This window comes from Somniosus microcephalus, chromosome 3 (assembly GCF_052327205.1).
Source record: "Somniosus microcephalus isolate GS21.2 chromosome 3, FLI_Smic_1.0, whole genome shotgun sequence".
Taxonomy (NCBI): domain Eukaryota; kingdom Metazoa; phylum Chordata; class Chondrichthyes; order Squaliformes; family Somniosidae; genus Somniosus; species Somniosus microcephalus.
Window position 1 is genome coordinate 184,126,339 of NC_140989.1, and position 26,801 is coordinate 184,153,139.

General features: G+C 47.6%; 1 protein-coding gene across 4 annotated transcripts in view; it reads left to right on the plus strand.

Annotated features, from left to right (window-relative positions):
- kif25 (kinesin family member 25) overlaps positions 1–22,054 on the plus strand; it is a 277,704-nt gene extending 255,650 nt beyond the window's left edge. For all 4 annotated transcript variants that reach the window (XM_085982015.1, XM_085982012.1, XM_085982013.1 and 1 more), the window contains one exon: positions 21,900–22,054. In XM_085982015.1, the coding sequence (XP_085838141.1) occupies positions 21,900–21,970 (71 nt within the window). In that variant the 3' untranslated portion in view covers positions 21,971–22,054. The remainder of the gene's footprint in view (positions 1–21,899) is intronic.
- Positions 22,055–26,801: the final 4,747 nt, after the last annotated feature.

The window sequence follows — 26,801 nt, forward strand, 5'->3', positions numbered from 1 at the left end:
AGCCACGGATGGATCACTTTTCCCCTGGAGTTTTTATTTCTCAATGTAATATATATTCATTGAGAATTTTGGAATATTGCTTTAAATGATTGCCACTGCTTATCTACTGTCATACCTTTTACATAGAAACATAGAAGATAGGAGCAGGAGTAGGCCATTCGGCCCTTCGAGCCTGCTCCGCCATTCAATGAGATCATGGCTGATCATCCAAATTCAGTACCCTGTCCCTGCCTTCTCCCCATATCCCTTGATCCTTTTAGCATTAAGAAATATATCCAACTCTTTCTTGAATATATTTAATGAACTGGCCTCCACTGCCCTCTGTGGCAGAGAATTCCACAGGTTCACCACTCTCTAGGTGAAGAAATTCCTCCTCATTTCAGTCCTAAATGGCTTACCCCTTATCCTTAGACTATGACCCCTGGTCTGGACTCCCCGGCCATCAGAAACATCCTTCCTGCATCTAGTTTGTCCAGGCCTGACAGAATTTTATAGGTTTCGATGAGATCCCCTCTCAATCTTCTAAACTCCAGTGAGTATAAGCCCAATCGACACAATCTCTCCTCATACGTCATTCCTGCCATCCCAGGTATCAGCCTGGTGAATCTTCGCTGCACTCCTTCCATGGCAAGAACGTCCTTCCTCAGGTAAGCCGACCAAAACTGCACATAATACTCAAGGCGCGGTCTCACCAAGGCCCTGTACAACTGTAGCAAGACATCCTTGTTCCTGTACTCAAACCCTCTTGCTATGAAGGCCAACATACCATTTGCCTTCTTAACCGCCTGCTGCACCTGCATGCTTACCTTCAGCGACTGGTGCACAAGAACACCCAGGTCTCTTTGCACTTCCCCTTCTCCCAATCTATTGCCATTCAAATAATAATCTGCCTTCCTGTTTTTGCCACCAAAGTGGATAACCTCACATTTATCCACATTATAGTGCATTTGCCATGTTTCTGCCCAATCACCCAACCTGTCCAAATTGTACTGGAGTTTCATGACATCTTCCTCACAGCTTACCCTCCCACCCAGCTTTGTGTCGTCTGCAAATTTGGAGATATTACATCCAATTCCCTCGTCCAGATCATTAATATATATTGTGAACAGCTGGGGTCCTAGGACCGATCCTTGCAGTACCCCACTAGTCACTGCCTGCCACTCGGAAAACGACCTGTTTATTCCAACTCTTTGCTTTCTGTCCGCCAACCAGTTCTCTATCCAAGTCAATACCTTGCCCCCAATCCCATGTGCCTTAATTTTGCATGCTAATCTCTTATGTGGGACCTTGTCGAAAGCCTTCTGAAAGTCCAAATACACTGGTTCTCCCTTATCTATTTTACCAGTTACATCCTCAAAAAATTCCAGTAGATTAGTCAAGCATGATTTACCTTTTGTAAATCCATGTTGACTTTGTCCGATCCTGTCACTGCTTTCCAAGTGCTCTGCTATTACATCTTTTATAATGGACTCTAGCATTTTCCCCACGACCGATGTCAGGCTTACCGGTCTGTAATTCCCCGCTTTTTCTCTACCACCTTTTTTGAATAGTGGGGTAACATTAGCTACCCTCCAATCCATGGGTACTGTTCCAGAGTCTATCGAGTTCTGGAAGATGACCAGCAATGCATCTACTATTTCTAGGGCCACTTCCTTAAGTACCCTGGGATGTAGATTATCAGGCCCTGGGGATTTATCGGCCTTTAGTCCCATCAATTTTCCTAACACCATTTCCCTACAAATACTGATTTCCTTCAGTTCCACCCTTTCATCAGACCCTATGTTCCCCGGCATCTCTAGGAGGTTATTTGTGTCCTCCTTTGTGAAGACAGAACCAAAATATGTATTTAGTTGGTCTGCCATTTCTTTGTTCCCCATTATAAATTCTCCTGATTCTGACTGCAAGGGACCTATGCTTGACTTCACCAATCTTTTTCTCTTCACATATCTATAAAAGTTTTTACGGTCAGTTTTTATGTTCCCTGCAAGCTTACTCTCATATTCTGTTTTCCCTTTCTTAATTAATCCCTTTGTCCTCCTTTGTTGAATCCTAAACTGCTCCCAATCCTCAGGATTATTGCTTTTTCTGGCCAATTTATATTTCCTCTCCTTGGATCTTATGCTATCCCTAATTTCCCTTGTTAGCCACGGTTGAGTCACCTTTTTTGTTTTATTTTTATGCCAAACTGGGATGAACAAATTCTGTAGCTCATCCATTCGGTCTTTGAATGTTTGCCATTGCCTATCTACTGTCAACCCTTTGAGTGCCATTCCCCAATCAATCCTACCCAACTCGCTCCTCAGACCATCGTAGTTTCCTTTATTTAAATTCAGGACCCTAGTCTCTGAGTTAACTACTTCATTCTCCATCTTAATGAAGAATTCGATCATATTATGATCGCTCCGACCCAAGGGGCCTCGTACAACAAGATTGCTAATTAATCCTTTCTCGTTACATAATACCCAGTCTAAGATGGCCTGATCTCTAGTTGGTTCCTCGACATATTGGTCCAGGAAACCATCCCGTAAACACTCCAGGAATTCCTCCTCCACAGTATTGTTACTAATTTGGTTGGCCCTATCTATATGTAGATTAAAGTCACCCATGATGACTGCTGTGCCCTTATTGCACGCTTCTTTAATTTCCCTTTTAATGCCATCCCCAACCTCCGCCTTACTGTTTGGAGGTCTATATACCACTCCCACTAATGTTCTTTTCCCCTTAGTATTTCTCAATTCTACCCATACAGATTCCACATCATCAGAGCTAATATCCTTCATTACAATTGTGTTAATCCCTTCTTTAACCAGTAATGATACCCCACCTCCCTTTCCTTTTTGCCTATCTTTCCTGAATATCGAATACCCCTGGATGTTGAGTTCCCAGTCTTGGCCATCTTTGAGCCACGTTTCTGTAATCCCAACTAAATCATACTCGTTTACCTCTATTTGCGCAGCCAATTCATCCACCTTATTACAAATGCTCCTCGCATTAAGGCAGAAAGCCTTCAGGCTTGTTTTTTTAACGCTCTTAGACCTATTAGAATTATTATTTACTGTGGCCACGTTTGATTTAAACCGTTGATTTCTCTGACTGCCACTTTTGTTTTTCTCCTTCCTATCTTTTGCTTTTATCCTTGTTTCCCTTTCCTCTGTCTCCCTGCTCAGGTTCCCAACCCCCTGCCATTTTAGTTTAAACCCTCCCCAACAGCACTAGCAAACACTCCCCCTAGGACATCGGTTCCAGCCCTGCCCAGGTGCAAACCGTCCGGTTTGAACTGGTCCCACCTCCCCCAGAACCGGTTCCAATGTCCCAGGAACTTGAATCCCTCCCCCTGGCACCATTCCTCTAGCCACGTATTCATCTGAAGCATCCTTCTATTTCTACTCTGACTTCCACGTGGCACTGGTAGCAATCCTGAGATTACTACCTTTCAGGTCCTGTTTTTTAATTTATCTCCTAACTCCCTATATTCCGCTTTTAGGACCTCATCCCGCTTTTTACCTATAGCGTTGGTGCCTATATGCACCACAACAACTGGCTGTTCACCCTCCCCTTCCAAGATGTTCTGCAGCCGCTTGGAGACATCCTTGACCCTTGCACCAGGGAGGCAACACACCATCCTGGAGTCTCGTTTGCGGCCGCAGAAACGCCTATCTATTCCCCTTACAATAGAATCCCCTATTACTATAGCTCTACCCCTCTTTTTCCTCCCATTCTGTGCAGCAGAGCCACCCCTGGTGCCAGGAAGTTGGCTGCTGCTGCCTTCCTCTGATAAGCCATCCCCCCCAACAGTACGCAAAGTGGTGTATCTGTTGGAGAGGGGGATGGCCACAGTGGACCCCTGCACTACCTGCCTGCGCCTAGTACTCTGCCTGTTGGTCACCTGCTCCCTTTCTTCCTGTCCAACCTCTACCTGTGGTGTGTCCAACTCCGTAAACGTGCTATTGACGATGTCCTGAGCATCGTGAACGCTCCAGTATGCATCCAATCGCAGCTCCAGTGCCGCAATGCGGTCTGTCAGTAGCTGCAGCTGGATGCACTTCCTGCACATGTAGTTGTCAGGGACACAGGAAGTGTCCCTGAGTTCCCACATATCACAGGAGGAGCATATCACGTGGCCGGGCTGTCCTGCCATGACTTAGCCTTTAATTAATTGAATTTAAATGAAATCAATCAATCCCACTAATTACACTACAGTTAACCGGTTTACCAACAGTCCCCGCTACACCAGAGAGACCTTAGAAACTATAAACCACAGAGTTAAAGTTTAAAAAAAAGAGAGAAATACTCACCAACCAATCACTTACCTGCTTCCTGAATTTAATTTAATTTCCCAATCTACCTTTGCCAACTCGCCCCTCATACCTGCGTTATTGGCTTTGTTTAAGTTTAAGACTCTTGTGTCGGATTTAAGAATGTCACTTTCAAACTCAATGTGAAATTCTGTCATTATGATCTGTCTTTCCAAGAGGATCCTTTACTATAAGTTTACTAATTAACCCTGTCTCATTACGCAGAACAAGATCTAAAATAGCCTGTTCCCTAGTTCGTTCCATGATGTATTGTTCTAGGAAAGTGTCTCGAATATATTCCATGAACTCACCCTCCAGACTACCCTTGCCAATTTGATTTGCCCAATCTGTATGCAGATTAAAGTCCCCCATTATTATTGTATTGCCTTTGTTACAAGCTCCTATTATTTCTTGATTAATATTCTATCCACTGGTATAGCTACTGTTAGGGGGCCTATACACTACTCCCACCACTGTTTTCTGCCCCACCTTATTTCCTAGCTCCAGCCATACTAATTCTACTTCCTGATCTTCTGAGCCAAGATCCTTTCTCACTACTGTCCTTATGTCATCCTTAATGATCAGGACTACCCCTCCCTCCTGTTCCAGTCTGCCTGCCTGTCTTTTTGAGAAGTCAAGTACCCTGGAATATTTAGTTCCCAACCCCTGGTCACCTTGCAACCACGTCTCTGTAATAGCTATTACATCATACCCATCTATCACTATTTGTGCCACTAATACCTTGTTACGGATGCTTCATGCATTCATGTAAAGAGCCTTTAGTTTTAACCTTTTATCATTATTCCCTGCTTTCATCTTATTTGCTGATGCACGATTACCTTTAAACTCTGTCCCTTCCTGTCACACACTGCTTGTTTTTACCCAAATCGCTACACTGCTCCATTGCCTTGATTTTTCTCTTTAGATTTCAAAATTTCCCCTCACCTGACCCCTGCCCGCCCCCCTTTTAGTTTAAAGCTCTATCTACAGCCCTAGTTATTCAATTCACCAAGACACTGCCCAACCCGGTTTAAGTGGAGACCGTCCCAACGGAACAGCTCCCTCTTTCCCCAGTACTGGTGCCAGTGCCCCATGAATCAAAGCCCCTTCTCCTCACACCACTCTTTGAGCCACGTATGTAACTCTCTGATCTGCTTGTCCCTGTGCCAATTTGCACGTGGCTCAGGTAACAATCCAGAGATTATTACCTTTGAGGTTCTGCTTTTTAATTTGGACCCTAGCTCCTCAAACTCTCTCAGCAGAACCTCATTCCTAGTTCTACTTATGTCGTTGGTTCCTACATGGACCACGACAACTGGATCCTCCCCCTCCCACTCCAAATTCTTCTCCAGCCGCAAGGAGATATCCTTAACCCTGGCACCGGGCAGGCAATACAGCCTTCGGAACTCTCAGTTGCGGCTGCAGAGAACAGTATCTATCCCTGACTCTACTGTCGCCTAACACTACAACATTCCTTTTCACTCCCCCCACTTGAATGGCCTCCTGCACCACGGTGCCGTGGTCAGTTTGCTCATCCACCCTGCAGACTTTGCCCTCATCCACATAGGCAGCAAGAACCTCATACCTGTTGTATAAGAGCAAAGGCCGAGCCTCCTCCAGCATTGCACCTGGGGTCCCCTTACCTGCCTGAGTCGCAGTCGCACCTTCCTGTCCCTGACCACTAACAAGACCTATACTACTACCTAACCTAAGGGGTGTGACTGCCTCCTGGATCAAAGTGTCCAGATAACTCTCCCCCTCCCTGATGCCCCGCAATTTATGCAGCTTGGACTCCAGCTCAACAACTCTGAGCTGAATTTCCTTGAGTTGCAGACAATTACTGCAAATGTGGTCGTCCGGGACCACAACGCTTTCCACAAACTCCCACATGCTGCAGTTGCAGCACACCACCTGCATTGCCATCCCTTTATAACCTTGTTTTAATTATTTAGTTAATTAAAGTTTATGGGGGAAAAGTTTGGTACCTTAGCACCTCCCATTAGTGCCAGCAGATGGCGGTAACGGGGTGCTGATGCACCGTGATAGCACCGGGGCGAGGCGAATCCAGCGCTGCAAGGGAAATCTGGCCCCCCTTGTTGCGCCGCCGGTAAGAGGTACCACCAGGACTTCAACACCAGGGAGACCGTGACGTCAGTGAGTGTGCAACACTCATTGGCAGCCCGATCTGGAAAATTGATTGTCGCCACTTACCTTAGCACCTTGACCAGAAGGCGACAGGGGGAGCTGGTGTGCAGCTCCAGGAAGCCGGCTCCAGCAACGTTATTTAAAGGCATCAGCATTAATCACTCCCAGCTGTCAGGGCAGGTTAGTTTCAGTGGTTTCTTGTCAGTTTCACGCACTCGAACAGTTTCTATGAGTAATTTCAAGCTTCTTTTGTATCAACAGTCTTCTGACAACTACAAAGTAGCTACATTTATTGTTCAAAGATTCAAATAGCTACACTTGGTAACATTAATGGGGGTTGTACTGGCATGGCACCTCACCCTACAGGATCTACAGTGGAGGGCGCGTAGGCAACGCAAAATACAGGAACATATGCACAGAGGGATGAGGAGGGACATCAGGGCTCTCACCAGGAGGCCTTACTCTCTGAGGGTATTCCGATAGCACTTCTCCTACCTTCAGTTAAGTGAGGAGCAGTGAATTAGATGGCTCCGCATCACCAAGGTGGTGGTCACAGAATTCTGCCACCTTCTCCAAACAGACCTCCAGCCTCACAGCAGGATGACTTAAACCCCAGATCCCTTTTGCTCACCACATGCCCATCATACCATCCCTGTGTCATGCCATATCATAGCGTCCTCCTGGGTGCAAAGCTGAAATGAGAGAGACCACAAAATATTGCAAACTCCATTAATAAATTTATGCATAACCATATCACACATATCACAATCATTCTAATAACTAATGACCCTTGTGCCTGCCATCGTTGAATAGCTGTCTTTGTGTGCAAGGTGTGAGAAGTGGGTGTGAGTGTTGATAGGTAGAGATTGTTGGTGTGTGAGTGCTGGGGGTGTGGTGCTTTGGGCAGTGTGTGAAGCTTGTGGTACAGATGGTGGTATGTAGCATTTGTTGAAGCCTTCAATCACCCTGACCCCAGACTGAGGTGGATCTGCCCTGATCACACCTGCTTCAGTCCTCCGGCTCCTTCTCCTTGTTGAGGCAGCTGCACAGCCAGCAATGCTGAGAATGAGGTGCTGCAGTATCAATGACCCTCCCCTTTAAATACTGGGAAAAGCCTGTGGCTATGATGAGTTGCAATTAGACTGCGCCCGATATTGATCCACCCTTTGAGGGTAACGCCACTGAGCTAGGCCTTTAAGACTTTAATTAGCGCCCCAATCATTTCTTTGAGCAGTGAGAATGAATTTTGCGTGCAGTCTAAAGCATTAGCGCCTGGTGCTAATTCCCAAACTTTTCTAATGATACTGCCCATTCCTGGGTTATAATAAATTTCTAGCCCTATGTATTTAATTAACTTAGCTTAGAGTTTAGTGTTTAACTAATTACCAGATCTATTTTAAGTTCTAGGTAGATGAAATTAAATATTTACACAAAGCACTCCAAGTATTAGAGGCAAAAAGCAGCACCTCCTTCCCCCTATGCTCTGAATTCCCACTCTCCAAATTCCCAAGTTTCAACACTCTGTTTAAGTGCACTCCATTTAAGACCACTCTTAACAGCGCAGTTAGAGCTGGCTACACGCAGAAATCGTGTAAATGAGCAGGCAGCACAAAGAAGCCGTGCTGCCTGCATTACATTGAACGAACACGGGTTAATCGTGCATCGTGATCCCCGCACCTGTTTTCGGGGGTTGTCGAATTTAGCCCCCAACATGTTTTACTCCTGTTTGATTAAGCTTTTAATAATCTCTGTTTTTGCACAACTGCATCGTAGGTTCTTTACAACTTTTTTTAAAATCCTTTTGAAGAAAGCTTCCCAACACTTTCTCTCAATCTTTCTTCTCTCTGCTCTAAATTATAGGTAGGGAAAAGCATTACTCTATATATCTGTAATTCGGCTAAGACAAGCCAAGAACTTACTTGTAAATCAAGAGGATTAACTGTCATGTGGATCCTTTCCAAGGATTCATTCAACTAGATGAGTATGTGTCATAAACTATGATCATCAGATGCCAATTAGTTTGATGAAGGCTAGGTTCTATGATTGTTTTGCTAGCACTAGTTCAAGATCAAGACCTTGAGGTTGTGACTTCACTTGTCTCCAAGTCTTGCTGATTAGTCTTTCTGTTGCAAAGCAGCACATCTTTGCTAATGGTCATTTCATTATTAGAATACTGACCCCAAGGTTTTTCCTGCTTGTCAATTCTTTTCTTGCAATACCCTTAGCACATCTTTGCTAGTGTTAATTTGCTTAGCCCAAAAGCACATGGAGACCATCTCATGGGGTAGGCGGGAATGTGGAGTAATTGGATCAGCCATGATCTTATTGAATGGCGGAGCAGGCTCGAAGGGCCGAATAGCCTACTCTTGCTCCTAATTCGTATGTTCGTATGTTCAGCAGGGTCCATCTTGATTGGTCTTCTGGTAACACCAAGGTGTATAGGTACCTTGCCCAACTTTCAGTTTTGTCGAACTCACAGATGGGCCCTTTGTTTTACAGAATGTCTGTAGTGTGTGCTAGAATGACCACTGTTCTACAGGATGCTTATTTTCACATAGCCATCCATCCCTATCATTGCAAAGTTCTCAGGTTACATTTCAGGGTGCGAGTTATCAGGTTTTTTTCTTTAGTCTTTCTCAGGCTCCCAGAGTATTTACAAAATGCCTTCAAGTGATAGCTGCACACATGGAAGCAGCATCCATTTGTATCCATAGTTAGCTGCCTCGGTAGTCATGACTCTTGTCAGGATTCTGCCAGACTCTAGAAATTGATCAGGTCATGACAGAAATTGGGCTTCATAGTCAATCATGAAAAAGTTCAACTAGATTCCATGCAGCACCATAATATGCCTGGGGTGCTGTTTTCTTACCATTAAATAAGTTCACAGTGGTTCAGGCCTTCATATCTCCCCAAGAGGAGAGATCATGTATCAGACTTTAGACTTATTTACAGGTCCTAGGACTGTGGTTTCCAATCCAGAGCAAATAGTGGTCTGTCTGTAGGCTTCCCCTCTCCCCATCTGGTTTACGTAGACACCTTAGGATCTCCTTACATGTGCTGAGGACAGCAATGCCATACAAAGTGCTTTTTTTTAAGCTACCTGCCCCATAGTTGGTGGTTGTAACAGATGCCTCCCTGCCTGGTTGAGAGGCCACGTTTCTAGGGCAACTGGACAGGGGAAAGGGACTAGCAATACATTTTCAACACTACTTCAGGCCATGGTACTGTGGCCGCGAAATTCGGCACTTTAGCGCTGGTAGATAAGGCCAGTTTTGAAAAGAAATGGCATCCGCCTCGCTTCCGGCCACTGCCGGCACAGCCCACACTGTTCGCCATCTTAGTGAGGACGATAGCATGGGCAGGACGTACGTGCACCGGCAGTATACAAAGTAGGAAGATCGTGATGTCAGTCAGCGTGTAACGCTGGTTTGAGGCACGACCTGCCATTTTGGACGTTGCCAATCCATTCAATGCCCTCTCCAAAACATGCACAGCTGAACGTGCGATCAACTACATGAGGGACCCTGCACCAGCGCTATTTGAAGGGAAACATCCAACTTGCAGGTAAGTCGATTATTGCTCTTGTACTGACACTTGCAGAGTTTGTATGAATATTGGGTTGATGGAAAACATTTGTAAAGTTGTTAAAGTGTGCAGGGAGTGCTGCTATACATTGGCAAGGCATTGGCTGCTACTGGAAGGCCTCTGACTACGTCACTTGCTCCCAGTCATGGGGGCTCTTCCTGCAGTTCCACTTGCGCTGCAGCAAGACATGCTGCTCACAGAGGGAGGAGGAGAAGCAGGAGGAGGGCTCTCAGCAGGAGGCCTTACCCACCTAGGGTCTTCAGGGAGCACTTCTCCTACCTGCACCTAAGCCAGGAGCAGTGTGTTTGGTGGCTCTGCTTCACCAAGGAGGTGGTCACAGAACTCTGCCATCTCTTGGACCCAGACCTGCAGCCTCAGAGCAGGACGATGATGGCTCTGCCAGTGGCCCTCAAGGTGACCGTGGCCCTGAATTATTTTGCCAGCGGATCCTTCCAGACTAGAACAGGCGACATATCAAACATCTCCCAGTTCACCATCCATCGCTGCATCCGTGTGGTCACAGAGGCTCTGTACTCTAGCAGAGACTTCATTGTCTTCTCTCTAAACAGAGAGAAGCAGGAGGACTGCGCATGTGGCTTTGCCAGGATATCGGGCTTTCCCATGGAGCAGGGCGCCATCGCCTGCACACACACGGCTTTGCAGGTGCCGCATATCAATGGTAAGATTATTTTTAATTCGTTCATGGGATGTGGGTGTCACTAGCAAGGCCAGCATTTATTGCCCATCCCTAATTGCCCTTGAGAAGATGGTGGTGAGCCGCCTTCTTGAGCCGTGAAGGTACTCCCACAGTGCTGTTAGAGAAGGAGTTCCAGGATTTTGGCCCAGTGACAATGAAGGAACGGCGATATATTTCCAAGTCAGAATGGTGTGTGACTTGGAGGGAAACTCGGAGGTGGTGGTGTTCCCATGCGCCTGTTGCCCTTGTCCTTCTAGGCAATAGAGGTCGCGGGTTTGGGAGGTGCTGTCGAAGAAACCTTGGCAAGTTGCTGCAGTGCATCTTGTAGATGGTACACACTGCAGCTACGGTGCACTGGTGGTAGAGGGAGTGAATGTTTAAGGTGGTGGATGGGGTGCCAATCAAGTGGCTGCTTTGGCCTGGATGGTGTCGAGCTTCTTGAGTGTTATTGGAGCTGCTCTCATCCAGGCAAGTGGAGAGTATTCCATCACACTCCTTACTTGTGCCTTGTAGATGGTGGAAAGGCTTTGGGGAGTCAGGAGGTGAGTCACTCGCCACAGAATACCCAGCCTCTGACCTGCTCTTGTAGCCACAGTATTTATGTGGGTGGTTCAGTTAAGTTTCTGGTCAATGGTGACCCGCAAGATGTTGATGGTGGGGATTCGGCGATGGTAATGCCATTGAATGTCAAGTGGCGGAGGTTAGACACTCTCTTGTTGGAGATAGTCATTGCCTGGCACTTGTGTGGTGCGAATGTTACTTGCCACTTATTAGCCCAAGCCTGAATGTCATCCAGGTCTTGCTGCATACAGGCACGGAGTGCTTCATTATCTGAGGAGTTGCGAATGGAACTGAACGCTGTGCAATCATCAGCGAACATCCCTACTGCTGACCTTATGATGGAGGGAAGGTCATTGATGAAGCAGCTGAAGGGCCTTGGATACTGCCCTGAGGAACTGCTGCAGCAATGTCCAGGGACTGAGATGATTGACCTCCAACAACTACAACCATCTTCCTTTGTGCTAGGTATGACCCCAGCCAGTGGAGAGTTTTGCCCCTAATTCCCATTGACTTCAATTTTACTAGGGCTACTTGGTGCCACACTCGGTCAAATGCTGCCTTGATGTCAAGGGCAGTCACTCTCACCTCACCTCTGAAATTCCGCTCTTTTCTCCATGTTTGGACCAAGGCTGTAATGAGGTCTGGAGCCGCGTGGCCCTGGCAGAACCCAAACTGATCATCGGTAAGCAGGTTTTTGGTGAGTAAGTGCTGCTTAATAGCACTCTCGACGACACCATCCATCACTTTGCTGATGATTGAGAGCAATGTTCCCCATAATTTTTTTTGGGTGCATGATCCCTTTAAGTGGCTGTGCGGCCCATTCACAGTTTTGCGCTTGTGCGAAATTTAACATTAGAAAAGCTGGTTCTGGTCTGCTCAACACACGGCCGTGCAGCTTCCAGGGAACATTGATTGAGAGTAGACTGATGGGGCGGTAATTGGCCAGATCGGATTTGTCCTGCTTTTTGTGGACAAGACATACCTGGGCAGTTTTCCACATTGTCGGGTAGATGCCAGTGTTGTAGCTATACTGGAACAGCTTGGCTAGAGGCGCGGCTAGTTCTGGAGCACAAATCTTCAGCACGCTAGCCAGGATGTTGTCAGGGCCCATAGCCTTTGCTGTATCCAGTGCGCTCAGCTGTTTCTTGATATCATGTGGCGTGAATCGAATTGGCTGAAGACTGGCTTCTGTGATGGTGGGGACCGCAGGAGTAGGCCGATAGCGATCATCCACTTGGCACTTCTGGCTGAAGATGGTTGCAAACACTTCAGCCTTGTGTTTTGCACTCACGTGCTGGGCTCCACCATCATTGAGGATGGGGATATTCATGGAGCCTCCTCCTCCCGTTAATTAATTGTCCACCACCATTCACGACTGGATGTGGCTACAGAGTTTTGATCTGATCCGTTGATTGTGGGATCGCTTAGCCCTGTCTATAGCATGCTGCTTCCGCTGTTTAGCATGTATGTAGTCCTGTGTTGTAGCTTCACCAGGTTGGCACCTCATTTTTAGGTACGCCGAGTGCTGCTCCTGGCATGCTCTTCTACACTCCTCATTGAAATAGGGTTGGTTCCCTGGCTTGATGGTAATGGTAGAGTGAGGGATATGCCTGGCCCTAAGATTACAGATTGTGGTGGAATATAATTCTGCTGCTGCTGATGACCCACAGCGCCTCATGGATGCCCAGTTTTGAGCTGCTAGATCTGTTCTGAATCTATCCCATTTAGCACGGTGGTAGTGCCACACAACACAATGGAGGGTGTCCTCAGTGTGAAGACGGGACTTCGTCTCCACAATGGCTGTGCTGTGGTCACTGCTACCAATACTGTCATGGACAAATGCATCTGCGACAGGTAGATTGGTGAGGATGAGGTCAAGTAGGTTTTTCCCTCGTGTTGGTTTTCTTACCACCTGCCGCAGGCCCAGTCTGGCAGCTATATCTTTCAGGACACGGCCAGCTCGGTCAGTAGTGGTGCTGCCGAGTCACTCTTGGTGATGGACATTGAATTCCCCCTTCCCAGAGTACATTCTGTGCATTTGCTAGCCTCAGTACTTCTTCCAAGTGGTGTTCAACATGGAGGAGCACTGATTCATAAGCTGAGGGGGGATGGTAGGTGGTAATCAGCAGGAGGATTCCTTGCCCATATTTGACCTGATGCCATGAGACTTCATGGGATCCGGAGTCAATGTTGAGGACTCCCAGGGCCACTCCCTCCCGACTGTATAGCACTGTGCCACAACCTCTGGTGGGTCTGTCCTGCCAGTGGGCCAGGACATACCCAGGGATATTGATGGAGGATGATAGCAAAATACTGCAGATGCTGGAAATCCAAAATAACAACAGAAAATGCTGGAAAAACTCAGCAGGCCAGGCAACATCCGTGGAGAGAAATTAGAGTTGACGTTTCGGGTCTAACCCTTTTTCAAAACTGGAAAGGAAATGAAATAGATCGAAAGGCAGGGCTGGGAGAGAACAAAAGAAGTGAAGAGACATTAAGAGGTATTAAAAACGAGACGAGATGGTGGTAGGACTAGTGGAGACAAAAGACGGCTCAGATTAGGTGTGAAATGTTCTGGCAGGATGAGAGACAGCTGCCATGTGGGAGAGAGAAAAAAAAGGAAAGGGGGGGGAGGGAAAAACCAAAACAAAGGGGTGGATAAAAAATATGAGTAAAAATGTAATAGGGGCCGAGGTTATGATCTGAAATTGATGAACTCGATATTGAGTCCGGAAGGCTGTAAAGTGCCTAATCGGAAGATGAGGTGCTGTTCCTCGAATTTATGTTGAGCTTCCATGGAACAATGTACGAGGCCAAGGACAGTGAGGTCCGAGTGGGAATGGAGCGGTGAATTAAAATGACAGGCAACCGGAAGCTCGGGGTCACCCTTACGGACTGAACGGAGGTGTTCCATAAAGCGGTCACCCAATCTGCACTTGGTTTCCCCAATGTAGAGGAGACCGCATCGTGAGCAGCGAATACAGTATACTAGATTGCAAGAAGTACAAGTAAATCGCCGTTTCACCTGGAAGGGGTGTTTGGGGCCCTGGACAGTGGGAAGGGGGGAGGTATAGGGGCAGGTGTTACATCTCCTCCGCTTGCACGGGAAGGTGCCAGGGGAAGGGGTGCTGGGGGTGATAGAGGAGTGGACTAGGGTGTCTCGGAGGGAGCGGTCCCTACAGAATGCTGAAAGGGGAGGGGAGGGGAAGATGCATTTGGTGGTGGGATCACTTTGGAGGTAGCGGAAATGGCGGAGGATGATCCGTTGAATGTGAAGACTGGTGGGGTGAAAGGTGAGGACAAGGGGAACCCTATCGTAGTTCCGGGAGGGAGGGGCAGGGGTGAGGGCAGAAGTGCGGGAGATAGAACGGACACGGTCGAGGGCCGTGTCAACCACGGTAGAGGGGAATCCTCGGTTGAGGAAAAAGGAAGACATGTCGGAAGCACTGGTGTGGAAGGTGGCATCATCGGAGCAGATGTGGCGGAGACGGAGAAACTGGGAGAATGGAATAGAGTCCTTACAGGAGGCGGGGTGGGAGGAAGTGTAGTCCAGGTAGCTGTGGGAGTCAGTGGGCTTGTAGTGCATTTTGGTCAATAACCTATCCCCAGAGATGGAGACGGAGAAGTCGAGGAAGGGAAGGGAAGAGTCAGAGATGGACCATGTGAAGGTGAGGGAAGGGTGGAAATTGGAGGCAAAGTGAATGAAATTGTCTAGTTCAGGGCGAGAGCAGGAAACGGCACCGATACAGTCATCAATGTATCGGAAAAAGAGGTGAGGGAGGGGACCTGAGTAGGACTGGAACAAAGATTGTTCCACATATCCCACGAAAAGGCAGGCATAGCTAGGACCCATGCGGGTACCCATAGCAACACCTTTGATTTGGAGGAAATGAGTGGAGTTATAGGAGAAGTTGTTCAATGTGAGAACAAGTTCAGCCAGGCGGAGGAGGGTAGTGGTGGATGGGGACTGGTCAGGCCTCTGTTCAAGGAAGAAGCGGAGCACCCTCAAGCTATCCTGGTGGGGGATGGAGGTGTAGAGGGATTGTACGTCCATGGTGAAAAGGAAGCGGTTGGGGCCAGGAAACTGGAAACTGTTAAAATGGCGGAGGGCGTCCGAAGAGTCGCGGATGTAGGTGGGAAGACACTGGACAAGGGGAGAAAAGATAGAGTCGAGATAGGAAGAGATAAGTTCCGTGGGGCAAGAACAGGCTGAAACGATGGGTCTACCAGGGCAGTCCTGTTGGGAAGGAGGTAGAAGCGGGCTGTGTGGGGTTGGGGAACTATGAGGTTGGTGGCCGCAGGGGGAAGATCTCCAGAGGAGATGAGGTCAGTGACAGTCTTGGAAATGGTGGTTTGATGTTCGTTGGTGGGGTCATGGTCCAGGTGGAGGTAGGAGGAGGTGTCGGAGAGTTGGCGTTCAGCTTCCGCTAGGTAGAGGTCAGTTCGACAAACAACAACAGCACCACCCTTGTCAGCAGGTTTAATGACCATGTCAGGGTTGGATCTAAGAGAATGGAGTGCTGCAAGTTCAGAGGGAGGTATGTAAGCGGGGGCTTCTTTTAACTGGTTTAAGGTAATTCACCTGGTCTGCAGCCTTTGCCTGCAATCTGACCAATTTCCAATAAACCAATTTTAAAACAGCGGTTTCGAATCGCTACCCCACCTTCCAGTTCTGACTGCAGGACTTATAATTAATGATATTAAAACGGACACGTGGTTTGGATGAGAGAAAAATCAATTTTTATTAACTAAATGAAACTATAATCAAATATCAAACTATACCACACGAACACAGTAATTACAGTAAAATTGCTTAAATGGGGGAATGCAGACTGTAAAAACGAGGGGTAAGTGACTACAATGTTAATTAAACAATCTTAGCAATATCACCTTAATTACCATCCCTTAACTCCTTACTAGGTTGCTTTGCTGAGGAGTCAGAAACCCTGCTCACATGTGGTCCAGCGAAGTGAGTGAGAGAGAGAGAGAGAAAGAGAGGCTCACCTGTGGTCCCAGGAAGTAAAGAGAGAGCGATAGCTTCTCAGGAGCTATCATATTTACCTTGTGAGCCCCCTCCCCCCTCTGCTGTTTGCCTGTCTGGGAAATTCACGCCCAAAAAGTTCCAATTCACAAGAGAAAAGCTATGATTGGCTAACTCAAAGTGGTTGGACTGGGTTAGTGTCTGCACTGTGGGGCCGAAATGATCCCGCCCACATCCGGAGTTCACCTGGGCTAAAACAAAAGAGAATGCAACAGCCCTATTGTCCAGAATGCTAGGTGATTTAAACACATTCAATTCTTAAAACGGTTGCAAATTGAAATCCATTCCATGATTTCAGTCTATCATTGTCTGTGAATGCCTTGAATGGCTATGTAAACAGAAGCAGTTTCAAATCGATAGTCCTGCGGTTTTCTCAAGTGGGCTAATCTCTTATGTAAATAAACAACTTCAAGTGCTTCTGAAGGGAACCTCCCTTTGATTGGCAGGTCTGACTCACAGCCCCTGTATCCGCCCACTTTTTCACACAGACAACTTTGCTGTGAGCTGCTTGTCCTTTTGGCCAAGCTTTCTGTGGCCATTTTAAAACCTTTTGTGATTGCCCAAACTCCAGGGAACGATTTTATTAATAAAGTACTGTCTTCGGATGTGTGAATATTTTCCACAGAGCTCCACGACTCCCGTGTTGTCCACGTTCTTTCCATCTCAGAACAGTCTTTTGCGGTTCTAGGCACATTTTAAAACATTGTAGACAAGTCATATCACCCAATTCTTCGTCCACGGTGTGGACCAATATTTTCAATGTTCTCAGGGAAATAGGGGAAATTTTGCAACCCCTACAGGTAGGTTGGAGTGAGTGAGGGGAGCAGAGAAATGGAGACGGCCGATGTCACGGCGGCAGTTAGCGATGAAAAGATCTAGAGAGGGTAAGAGGCCAGGGGGAGGGGTCCGGGTAGAACGGGAATTCTGAAAGCGGGAGAAAGGGTCAGTCATGCAGGGGGAAGACTCCTGGCACCTAATCTGAGCCGTCTTTTGTCTCCACTAGTCCTATCACCATCTCGTCTCGTTTTGAATACCTCTTAATGTCTCTTCACTTCTTCTGTTCTCTCCCAGCCCTCCCTTTCGATCTATTTCATTTCCTTTCCAGTTTTGAAAAAGGGTTAGACCTGAAACGTCGACTCTAATTTCTCTCCACGGATGTTGCCTGGCCTGCTGAGTTTTGCCAGCATTTTCTGTTGTTATTTTATATTGATGGAGGAGTCTGGGATGGAGATGTTTCCCAACCGCAAAGGGCACTATAGCAAAATACTGCAGATGTTGGAAATCCGAAATAACAACAGAAAATGCTGGAAAAACTCAGCAGGTCAGGCAACATCCGTGGAGAGAAATTTGAGTTGACGTTTCGGGTCGAACCCTTCTTCAAAACTGGAAAGAAAAGAAAATAGATCAAAGGCAGGGCTGCGATCGGACAAAAGAAGTAAAAGAAACAAAAGAAGTAAAAGAGAGAATAAAAGGTATTCGAAGCTGGACGAGATGGTAATAGGCTGAGATTAGGTGTGAAGTGTACTGGCAGGGCAAGAGATAGCTGCTAGGTGTGAGAGAGAAACAAAAGGAAAGGGGAAGGAGTGGAAAAAATATAAGTAAAAATGTAATGGGGGCCGAGGTTATGATCTGAAATTGTTGAACTCGATATTGAGTCCGGAAGGCTGCAGAGTGCCTAATCGGAAGATGAGGTGCTGTTCCTCGAGTTTACGTTGAGCTTCCGTGGAACAATACACGAGGCCAAGGACGGTGAGGTCCGAGTGGGAATGGAGCGGTGAATTAAAATGACAGGCGACCGGAAGCTCGGGGTCTCCCTTACAGACTGAATGGAGGTGTTCCGCAAAGCAGTCACCCAATCTGCGTTTGGTCTCCCCAATATAGAGGAGACCGCATCGTGAGCAGCGAATACAGTGTACTAGATTGCGAGAAGTACAAGTAAATCGCTGTTTCACCTGGAAGGGGTGTTTGGGGCCCTCGACAGTGGGAAGGGGGGAGGTATAGGGGCAGGTGTTACATCTCCTCCGCTTGCACGGGAAGGTGCCAGGCGAAGGGGAAGGGCTGTTTGGGGTGATAGAGGAGTGGACTAGGGTGTCTCGGAGGGGGCGGTCCCTACGGAATGCTGAAAGGGGAGGGGAGGGGAAGATACGTTTGGTGGTGGGATCACTTTGGAGGTAGCGGAAATGCCGGAGGATGATCCGTTGAATGTGGAGGCTGGTGGGGTGAAAAGTGAGGACAAGGGGAACCCTATCGTGGTTCCGGGAGGGAGGGGCAGGGGTGAGGGCAGAAGTGCGGGAGATAGAACTGACATGGTCGAGGGCAGTGTCAACCACGGTAGAGGGGAATCCTCGGTTGCGGAAAAAGGAAGACATGTCTGAAGCACTGGTGTGGAAGGTACTACTCACTTAATATGCAGTTGGCGTGCGACCACGCCCAGCACATTGTGATGGGGAATGCCCGATATCCTGGCAGCAGTCATGACGCCTTCATCCTGTGCCAGTCCGCTGCGCCAGCAATCTCCAGGTACCACGTCGAACCTGAGGGTGGCTGCTCGGTAGCAAGTGCTGTCCGTTCTACACCTGGCTGATGACTAACCTCCATAACCCCACTACTCGTGGCTAGCAATTATATAATGACAGCCATGCTGCCACAAGGAACGTCATCGAGTAGAACATCGGGGTGCTCAAGCAAAGGTACCATTGCCTTGACCGCTCGGGGGGATCGCTCCAGTACTCGTCGGAGTAGGTGTCCCAATTCATGCTGGTCTGCTGCATGCTCCACAACTTGGCCATCATGAGGGCGCAACCCTTGCCACCACGGGTTCCGCAACACCTCAGGAAGAGGAGGAGGAGGAAAACGAGGAGGAGAAAAGGAGGAGGCAGCCTGCAAATCCCCGTTCCGGACAGGCTCTCCGTAAGCGCATCATCAGACTCTGGTTCCCGTGAATGAAACCCCAGATCCCCTTTGCTCAACACTTCCCCACCTTACCATTCTCTTGGCCACAATGCTGAAATGAAAGCCACCACAAAACAAACATTTCAAACATAATTTATAAATGGTCATTCCAAAACTGTAAAACAAAGTCAATTAATCACCGTTGTGTATTCCCTTAGTGCCTGTTTTCCGTGTGCCTTTGCCTGTCGTAGTGCTCCTACGAAGTGCTACCCCAGTGGCTGCAGCATAGCTGGTGGAAGGCTGCTGACTTTCAGTGGGGAGAGACTGTAGATGGTCTTGCAGGATGACCTCGAGCAGCTCTGGGCCTAGAAGACAAGGCTTCGTACTGCACCATCTCGGCCTGGGCAGCAGCTGTCTGGGCTGGCTGGCTGGCAGGCAACAGCAAGGGCACTGGCGGAGTGGCCGTGGTGGGAGGCCACTGCCACTCCCTCAGGGCGGCACCACAGCAATCCTAGTAATCTGTTGGAGGACAGATTATTGAACTGCTGTGACACCCTGCAAGCCCCTTTCCACACTGGTAAACACAACCATGATGGCAGCAAGCTGAGCCGGTATGACAGAAGTCTGAGCTTCCACTGCAGCACCTAGATGTTGGGTCACTTCCGCTTGTGCTGCAATGAAAGCTGAGCCATCGCCCATCAGACCCTGCATCATGGTTGGGTCCGCAAGTGCTCTATAGGAGTTGCCCATCACTGCCATCCTGGAAATCATGGGCTCCAAGCCCTATGCAATGTTGTACTCCTCCATGCTCCTTGACAAGAGGCTCTTTAGCAGGCCTGCCATTACACTAAGCATTTCTGTGTGCATGCCCATCACCCTTCTTCTCTAGGGCGCCCCCTTTGAAGTCCTCATTTGAGTCCTGTGCAGTTGGCACCTGCGCTACCCTTTCCCCCTGGCCTGGCTGCAGCCCACTCATGCCCGGTGACTCACCAAATGCAGATCCTGCCTCTATACTACCCTCTAAAGTACACACAGTGCCATTTTCTGAGCTGTTGCCTACGAGTGTTAGATCGAGTGACGGTGTCTCTTATCCGTCACTCTCCTCCTCTTGTTTTTCCTGAATTGGCTGAGCTTGTTGAAGTTCTTGGGTATCTGAAAGCAGAAAGGCACAAGGGTAGGGTTGTGAGGGGAGGGGGGAAAGCAAGATGTGCATGCTTACATCATCAGCAGCTTGTAACTGAGAAGAATTTGTGGGATGAGGGGGAAGTGGGATGTGAGAAGAAGGATTAGGTATGAGCATACCGTCCTCATCAATGCTTTCAGCCTCGCCAATCGCCATGGCCTCAGTGATGGCCTCTCCAATGATGTCTAGAAAAGTCTGCTCCAGCTGGGTCAGGACATGCAGCCATGCCTGCTCCCGCTGGTTATGCATCACCTTGGCCTGCATGAGAAAGAGAAGTGTGTCAGTGAATGTGGTGCAATGTGTTTGGGTGATGTGCCTGCCATAGTTGAATAGCTGTCAGTGTATGCAAGGTGTGAGATGTGGGTGTAAAGTGTTGCAGCAGTGGTAAGGTTGTGAGGGTGAAATGAAGCCATGATTGTGAGGTATGAGTGGTGATAGGTAGATTGTTGGTGGGTGAGTGCTGGGGGTGTGGTGCATTGAGCAGTGTGTGAGGCTTGTGGTACAGATGGTGGGATGTGGCAGTTGAAGATGCATTCACTGACCTTGACCACTCGTGTGAGGTCATTAAACTTCTTTCGGCACTGGATCCAGGTCCTGGGGGAACGACTGGTGGCAGTGACCACTTCAACAATCTGCTTCCACTGCCTTCTTACAGTCAGTCTGGAGAGCCTCCTGGTCCCTTGTGGGTAGCAGCCTCATCTCCTCCTTTTGATCCGCATACTAAAGCCTTCAGTGCTGTGTCAGAGAACCTAGGTGTCCTTTGTTACCTCTAGACTTGACTATTCCAGCTACCTTCCACTTTCTTTTCCAACAATAACAATGAGGTGCTTATTTCAGAAAACACCTCCCCTTTAAGAAGTGCAGACTGTGTTTCACACTGCAGGCTAGCTTTAAATAGAGATCCGTTCCCATGAAATTGGGCCCCCTACTGAGCACTAAGCCAACCAGCAGCACGTTCAGTGCTGGGCTCAGCGCTTCAATCATGTTAATTAGCGGGCAGCATGAATTTTGCATGCTACCTGCATTACTTTCAACAGGCGCAGGAAGAACGCACATCGCAATCCCTGCGCCCATTTTCGGGCCTTATTGAATTTAGCCCCTTGTGCATTTTAATGGACAAAACCATGGTAGTCCACTATATTAATAAACAAGGGAAACTCATTCTCATGTGCTCTGCCAACACACAGTACAGTTGACACAGTGGTGTCGAGCCATGGGACGTTCCTTATGACTCAGCATCCATCCAGGGTAGCCAGCACAGCAGCGGATAGCCTCAGTCCTTCATAGTCCATCTGCACAAGTGGAAGATCCACACAAGTAATTCAGGGAATCTTTGAGGTCTGAAGTCAGCTAGAGATTGACTTATTCATGCGTCCAGTTTCATAAAACTGGAATTACTAAGCATTGCTCCAGAAGTATATAGGGAATGCTCTATTTTGTACTTGACTTGTATGTATTTAATGATGGCTTCTCTAACTATTATTTATTTATGATTTGTAGAGAACACTGGAGGAAGATCTTCACAAAATAATCCCCAAGGAACTCGGCGAAGTGTTTCCAGCTTTACTTAGGTCATCTACCAATAACCATAAAGTACTACAAAAGCAAAATACTGCAGATGCTGGAAATCTAAATAAAAAGAGAAATGCTGTAAATACTGAATAGGTAGCATCCGTGGCGAGAGAAACAGAGTTAATGTTTCAGGTCGATGACCTTTCATCAGAACTGGAAAAAGTTAGAGATGTAACGGATTTTAAGCAATTGCAGAGGCAGGGAAAGGGGGAAGGGGAGGAAAGAACAAAAGGGAAGGTCTCTATGATAGGGTGGAAGGTAGGAGTGATTAAATGACAAAAACCATATAGTAATATTCTTCTGAAATTTACAGCACCCTTCACACCCTGATCACCCGTGTGAGGTCATTAAACTTCTTTCAACATTGGATCCATGTCCTTGGAACCACACTGGTGGCTGTGGCGGTGTTAGCTACCTCCTGCCAGAGCCTTCTACTAGTAGCCTTGGATGGCTTCCCACCACCCTGCGGGAACAGTACAGTCCGCCTACTTTGAATAGCCACTACCAAGACCTCCAGTGCAGCGTCCGAAAACCTTTGTGCTCTCTCTCTAGGCTGCTGAGCCATGTCTTCAGTCTGACTGACAATGAGATGCTGCTGCAACAAAGCACCTCCCCTTTAAGTAGTGCAGAGAGTCTAGGCCAAACATTGCTGTCCATTAGACTGCACCTGATATTGGCCCCCGAATTTTGCGTGCTGCCTGGACCACTCTGATCTGGCGCAGGCAAATAGCACTGGCGCTTGACGCTGCACGTTTTCAGGCCTTATCCAATTTCTAGGCCTAGGTTTTTAAAAATTCATTCTCAAGATGTGGGCATGAATGGGAAGACAAGCATTTATTGCCCATCCCTAGTTGCCTTGACTGAATGGCTTGCTAGGCCTGAGAATGTGGGCCTGGAATCACATATAGGTAAGACGACAATCCGACAGCTTCAACAACAACAACTTGCATTTATATAGCGCCTTTAATGTAGTAAAACGTCCCAAGGTGCTTCAGAGGAGTGTTATCAAACAAAATTTGACACCGAGCCACATAAGGAGATATTAGGGCAGATGCTTGGTCATCAAGGTAGGTTTTAAGGAGCATCTTAAAGGAGAATAGAGAGGCGGAGAGCTTTAGGGAGGGAATTCCAGAGCTTGGGCCCTAGGCAGCTGAAGGCACAATCGCCAATGGTGGAGCGATTAAACTTGGAGATGCTCAAGAGGCCAAATTGGTGGAGCGCAGATATCTCGGGAGTTTGTAGGACTGGAGGAGATTGCGGAGATAGGGAAGGGCAAGGCCATGGAGTGATTTGAAAACAAGGATGTGAATTTTAAAATCGAGGCGCTGCTTTACCAGGAGCCAATGTAGGTCAGCTAGCATAGGAGAGATGGGTGAACAGGACTTGGTGCGAGTTAGGACACGGGCAGCAGAGTTTTGGAATGAGCTCAAGTTTACGGAGGGTAGAACTTGGAAGGCCGGCTAGGCATACGTTGGAATAGTCAAGTCTAGAGGTAACAAAGGCATAAAAACATATGAAATAGGAGCAGGAGTAAGCCATAGGGCATCTCGAGCCTGCTCCACTATTCAATAAGATCATGGCTGATCATTGACCTCAACTCCACTTTCCCGCCCGATCTCCATATCCCTTGATTCCCCTAGAGTCCAAAAATCTTATCTATCTCAGCCTTGAATATACTCAAAGACTCAGCATCCACAGCCCTCTGGGGCAGAGAATTCCAAAGATTCACAACCCTCTGAGTGAAGAAATTCCTCCTCATCTCGGTCTTAAATGGCCTACCCCTTATCCTGAGACTGTGCCCCCTAGTTCTAGACACTCCAGCCAGGGGAAACAACCTCTCAGCATCTACCCTGTCAATCCCCTTCAGAATCTTGTATGTTTCAACGAGATCATCTCTCATTCTTCTAAACTCCAGAGAGTATAGGCTCATTCTACACAATCTCTCATCCCAGGAATCAATCTAGTGAACCTTTGTTGCACCGCCTCCAAGGCATGTATATCCTTCCTTAGATAAGGAGACCAAAACTATGCACAGTACTCCAGGTGTGGTCTCACCAAGACCCTGTAGAATTGTAGCAAGACTTCCTTACTCTTATACTCCAACCCCCTTGCAATAAAGGCCAACATGCCATTTGCCTTCCTTATTGCTTGCTGTACCTGCATGCTAGTTTTCTGTGTTTCTTGCACGAGGACACCCAAATCTCTCTCAACACCAACATTTAAAAGTTTTTCACTATTTAAAAATATTCTGATTTTCTATTCTTCCTACCAAAGTGAATAACCTCACATTTCCCTACATTATACTTACTGCCTATATCCCTTTGCAGACTCTGGGCAGGATTTTCATTGGGCCGTGGAGTCGGGATTGGAGGCGTGTGGGGGTTTAAAATCCCGAAATCGGGGGTCCCGCCCCAACCCCCCTCCATGCCAGTTTCAAAGGAGGCGGGTACCTGCCCCGCACTGGGACCCGCCTCCCCGAGGCGGGAAGGGGATTATTGCCAATTAACTGCCTGTTAACAGGTAGTTAACAGGCAGTTTTTAGCCTAATCCCTATTTTCATTGTTGAAATGTGGGATTCCCGACGGCTCCAAACCACGCCAAGTTAGCGAGGCGGGCCATCGGGATGAAGGGCTTGGAGGGTTCGAGATGTCCGGTGTTCAGGTGAGTGACGGGTGCATGAGTGCAGAGGTAAGTGTGTTTGGTCTGTGTAAAGTGTTTAAAGAAGTTCTACTAACCTTTACTTACCTTTACAGCATTCGTTCCTTCAGGTCTCGGGAGTCCCTCATCTCACCAGCATAGAAAGCAGAATGACCGCGATCTGTCAAAATCTGCAGCCTCTGCTTTCTGTTCCGGGGAGATCTCTAAATCATCCTGAGAGGAAGGAATTAACCTGGAGTACAGATTGTCAGTGTTTGACAGCTTCAAACAGCTGTGAAACGCTGATATTTAATCTGTCAAAGGTCTTGACAGATGAAATTTCAATCTGTGACGTCACCTGTTGCCGGGTGGTCCTTAATTGGCCTGCTGAGCCCGCTGGGCGGGCTCAACAAGGTCAATCAAGTCTAAATCGCGTGGGTTGGCTAGAAAGTTGTAGTCCCGCCTCCTACCCGACTCCTCAATGAAAGCCCAGCCCTCTGTGTTCTCCTCACAGCTTACTGGATGAGGGTTTGCAGCAGACGAGCTGAGGCAGGAGCGGAGCTGGGCAATGGGTGGTGGAAGTAGGTGGTCTTAGTGATGACGCAGATATGTGGTCGGAAGCTCATTTCAGGGTCAAATATGACACCAAGGTTGTGCACAGTCTGGTTCAGCCTCAGACAGATATTAGGGAGGAATTCACTCAGAGGGTTGTGAATCTTTTGAATTCTCTACCCCAAAGGTAGAGGGATTCTTAGAATGGACCAAATTTGTTTCCTTAATTAGTATGTTGCATGTCTAACAAGGAAGGATGCAGTGCCAGATCTGATATATGGGGTAATGAAGCAGGGCAGTAAAGGAATCTGAGTGTAAGAGAACATTTAGGAAATAATCTAATGAGAATTCAAAATAGATAAAGAAAAAGAGGAGTCAAAGGTAAAGGTGTTGGACTGGAAATTAGCTAATTTCAGTGGGACGAAGGGGGATCTAGCCCAGATTAATTTGGTAGTTAAAGCAGCAGACCATCAGTGGGAGATATTTAAATATGATGTATAAGACACAGATTAAATATATTCTGACTAGATTTAAAGCGGTTTATCTAAGACCGAGTTTTCATTAATAAATACAGAGGTTGGAGCAAAACTAAGGTTTAAAAATAGATAAGGGGGAAAAACTGTGAGAAACATACAATGTAAAATGGCAGATTAAGAATGCAAGAGGGAGTATGAAAGAATGTGGGAAGTCAACATAAAAGGAAATAGCAACGACCTTCATAAGCACATAAGAATTAAAAGGATAACTAAAGGAGTGGGACCATTTAGAGATGAGGGAAGACAATCTTGTACTTGAAGCAGAGAATGGCGAAGATTCTGAATAAGTTTTGCCTCAGTTTTTACCGAAGATAGTAAAAATGAGAAGCATACGTAAGACCAACTACTGGGGATAAATACTTAAAAGGAAACTATATTAAAGTTAATGAGACTACAAGTACAAAAGTTACCAGACCCGGACAGTCTGTCATAGAGTTATACAGCACAGAAAGAGGCCCTTCGGCCCATCGTGTCCCCGATTTTAACTCCCCAACCCCGCCCCTGCCTGGCAGAAACCGGGCAGGGAGGAGGGGGGGTGGCAATCACTTACCCCATCTGATCCCATTGCCTTCCCACCATGTTCCGGTACAAACCTGCTATTTTCAGCAGGTGAGCAGGGCACCCACCCTAAGCCAGTAGTGTCATCTTTAAATATGCAGATCAGGGCCCAATGACATCATCGGGACCCGACTGCAATTTTAGTTGGTGGCCTGAGCAGGGGGAGCAGTGATGGCTTCCTCATCAAGCCAGACCTGTCGGGGGGGGGGGGGGCAGGGGGGGACGAATGGGGAGGGGTACGTGGGCCAGAAGAGTCTGAGACAGGTAAGGTTTAAATATTTTTTTAGGTTTCTTTGCAGCCCAGAAGAAGCAGGAGTGCTTCTCTGGGCCTCACAAGGTAGTTTGGGCCTCTCTTGTCCTGGGCTCCCCCCTATCGCCTCCAGAGCAACCACCCCCCTCCTCCCCCCACCCCTTCAACTGACGGCCCACGGGTCCTCAGCTGTGGCCAGGTTCGGGTGGGACTCCAGGAAAATCTCTGTAAATGAGGCCTGTCCATTAGGATCGGCCTGTGAATAAAAAAATATTTGAATGCAAAGCTACCTCCTTC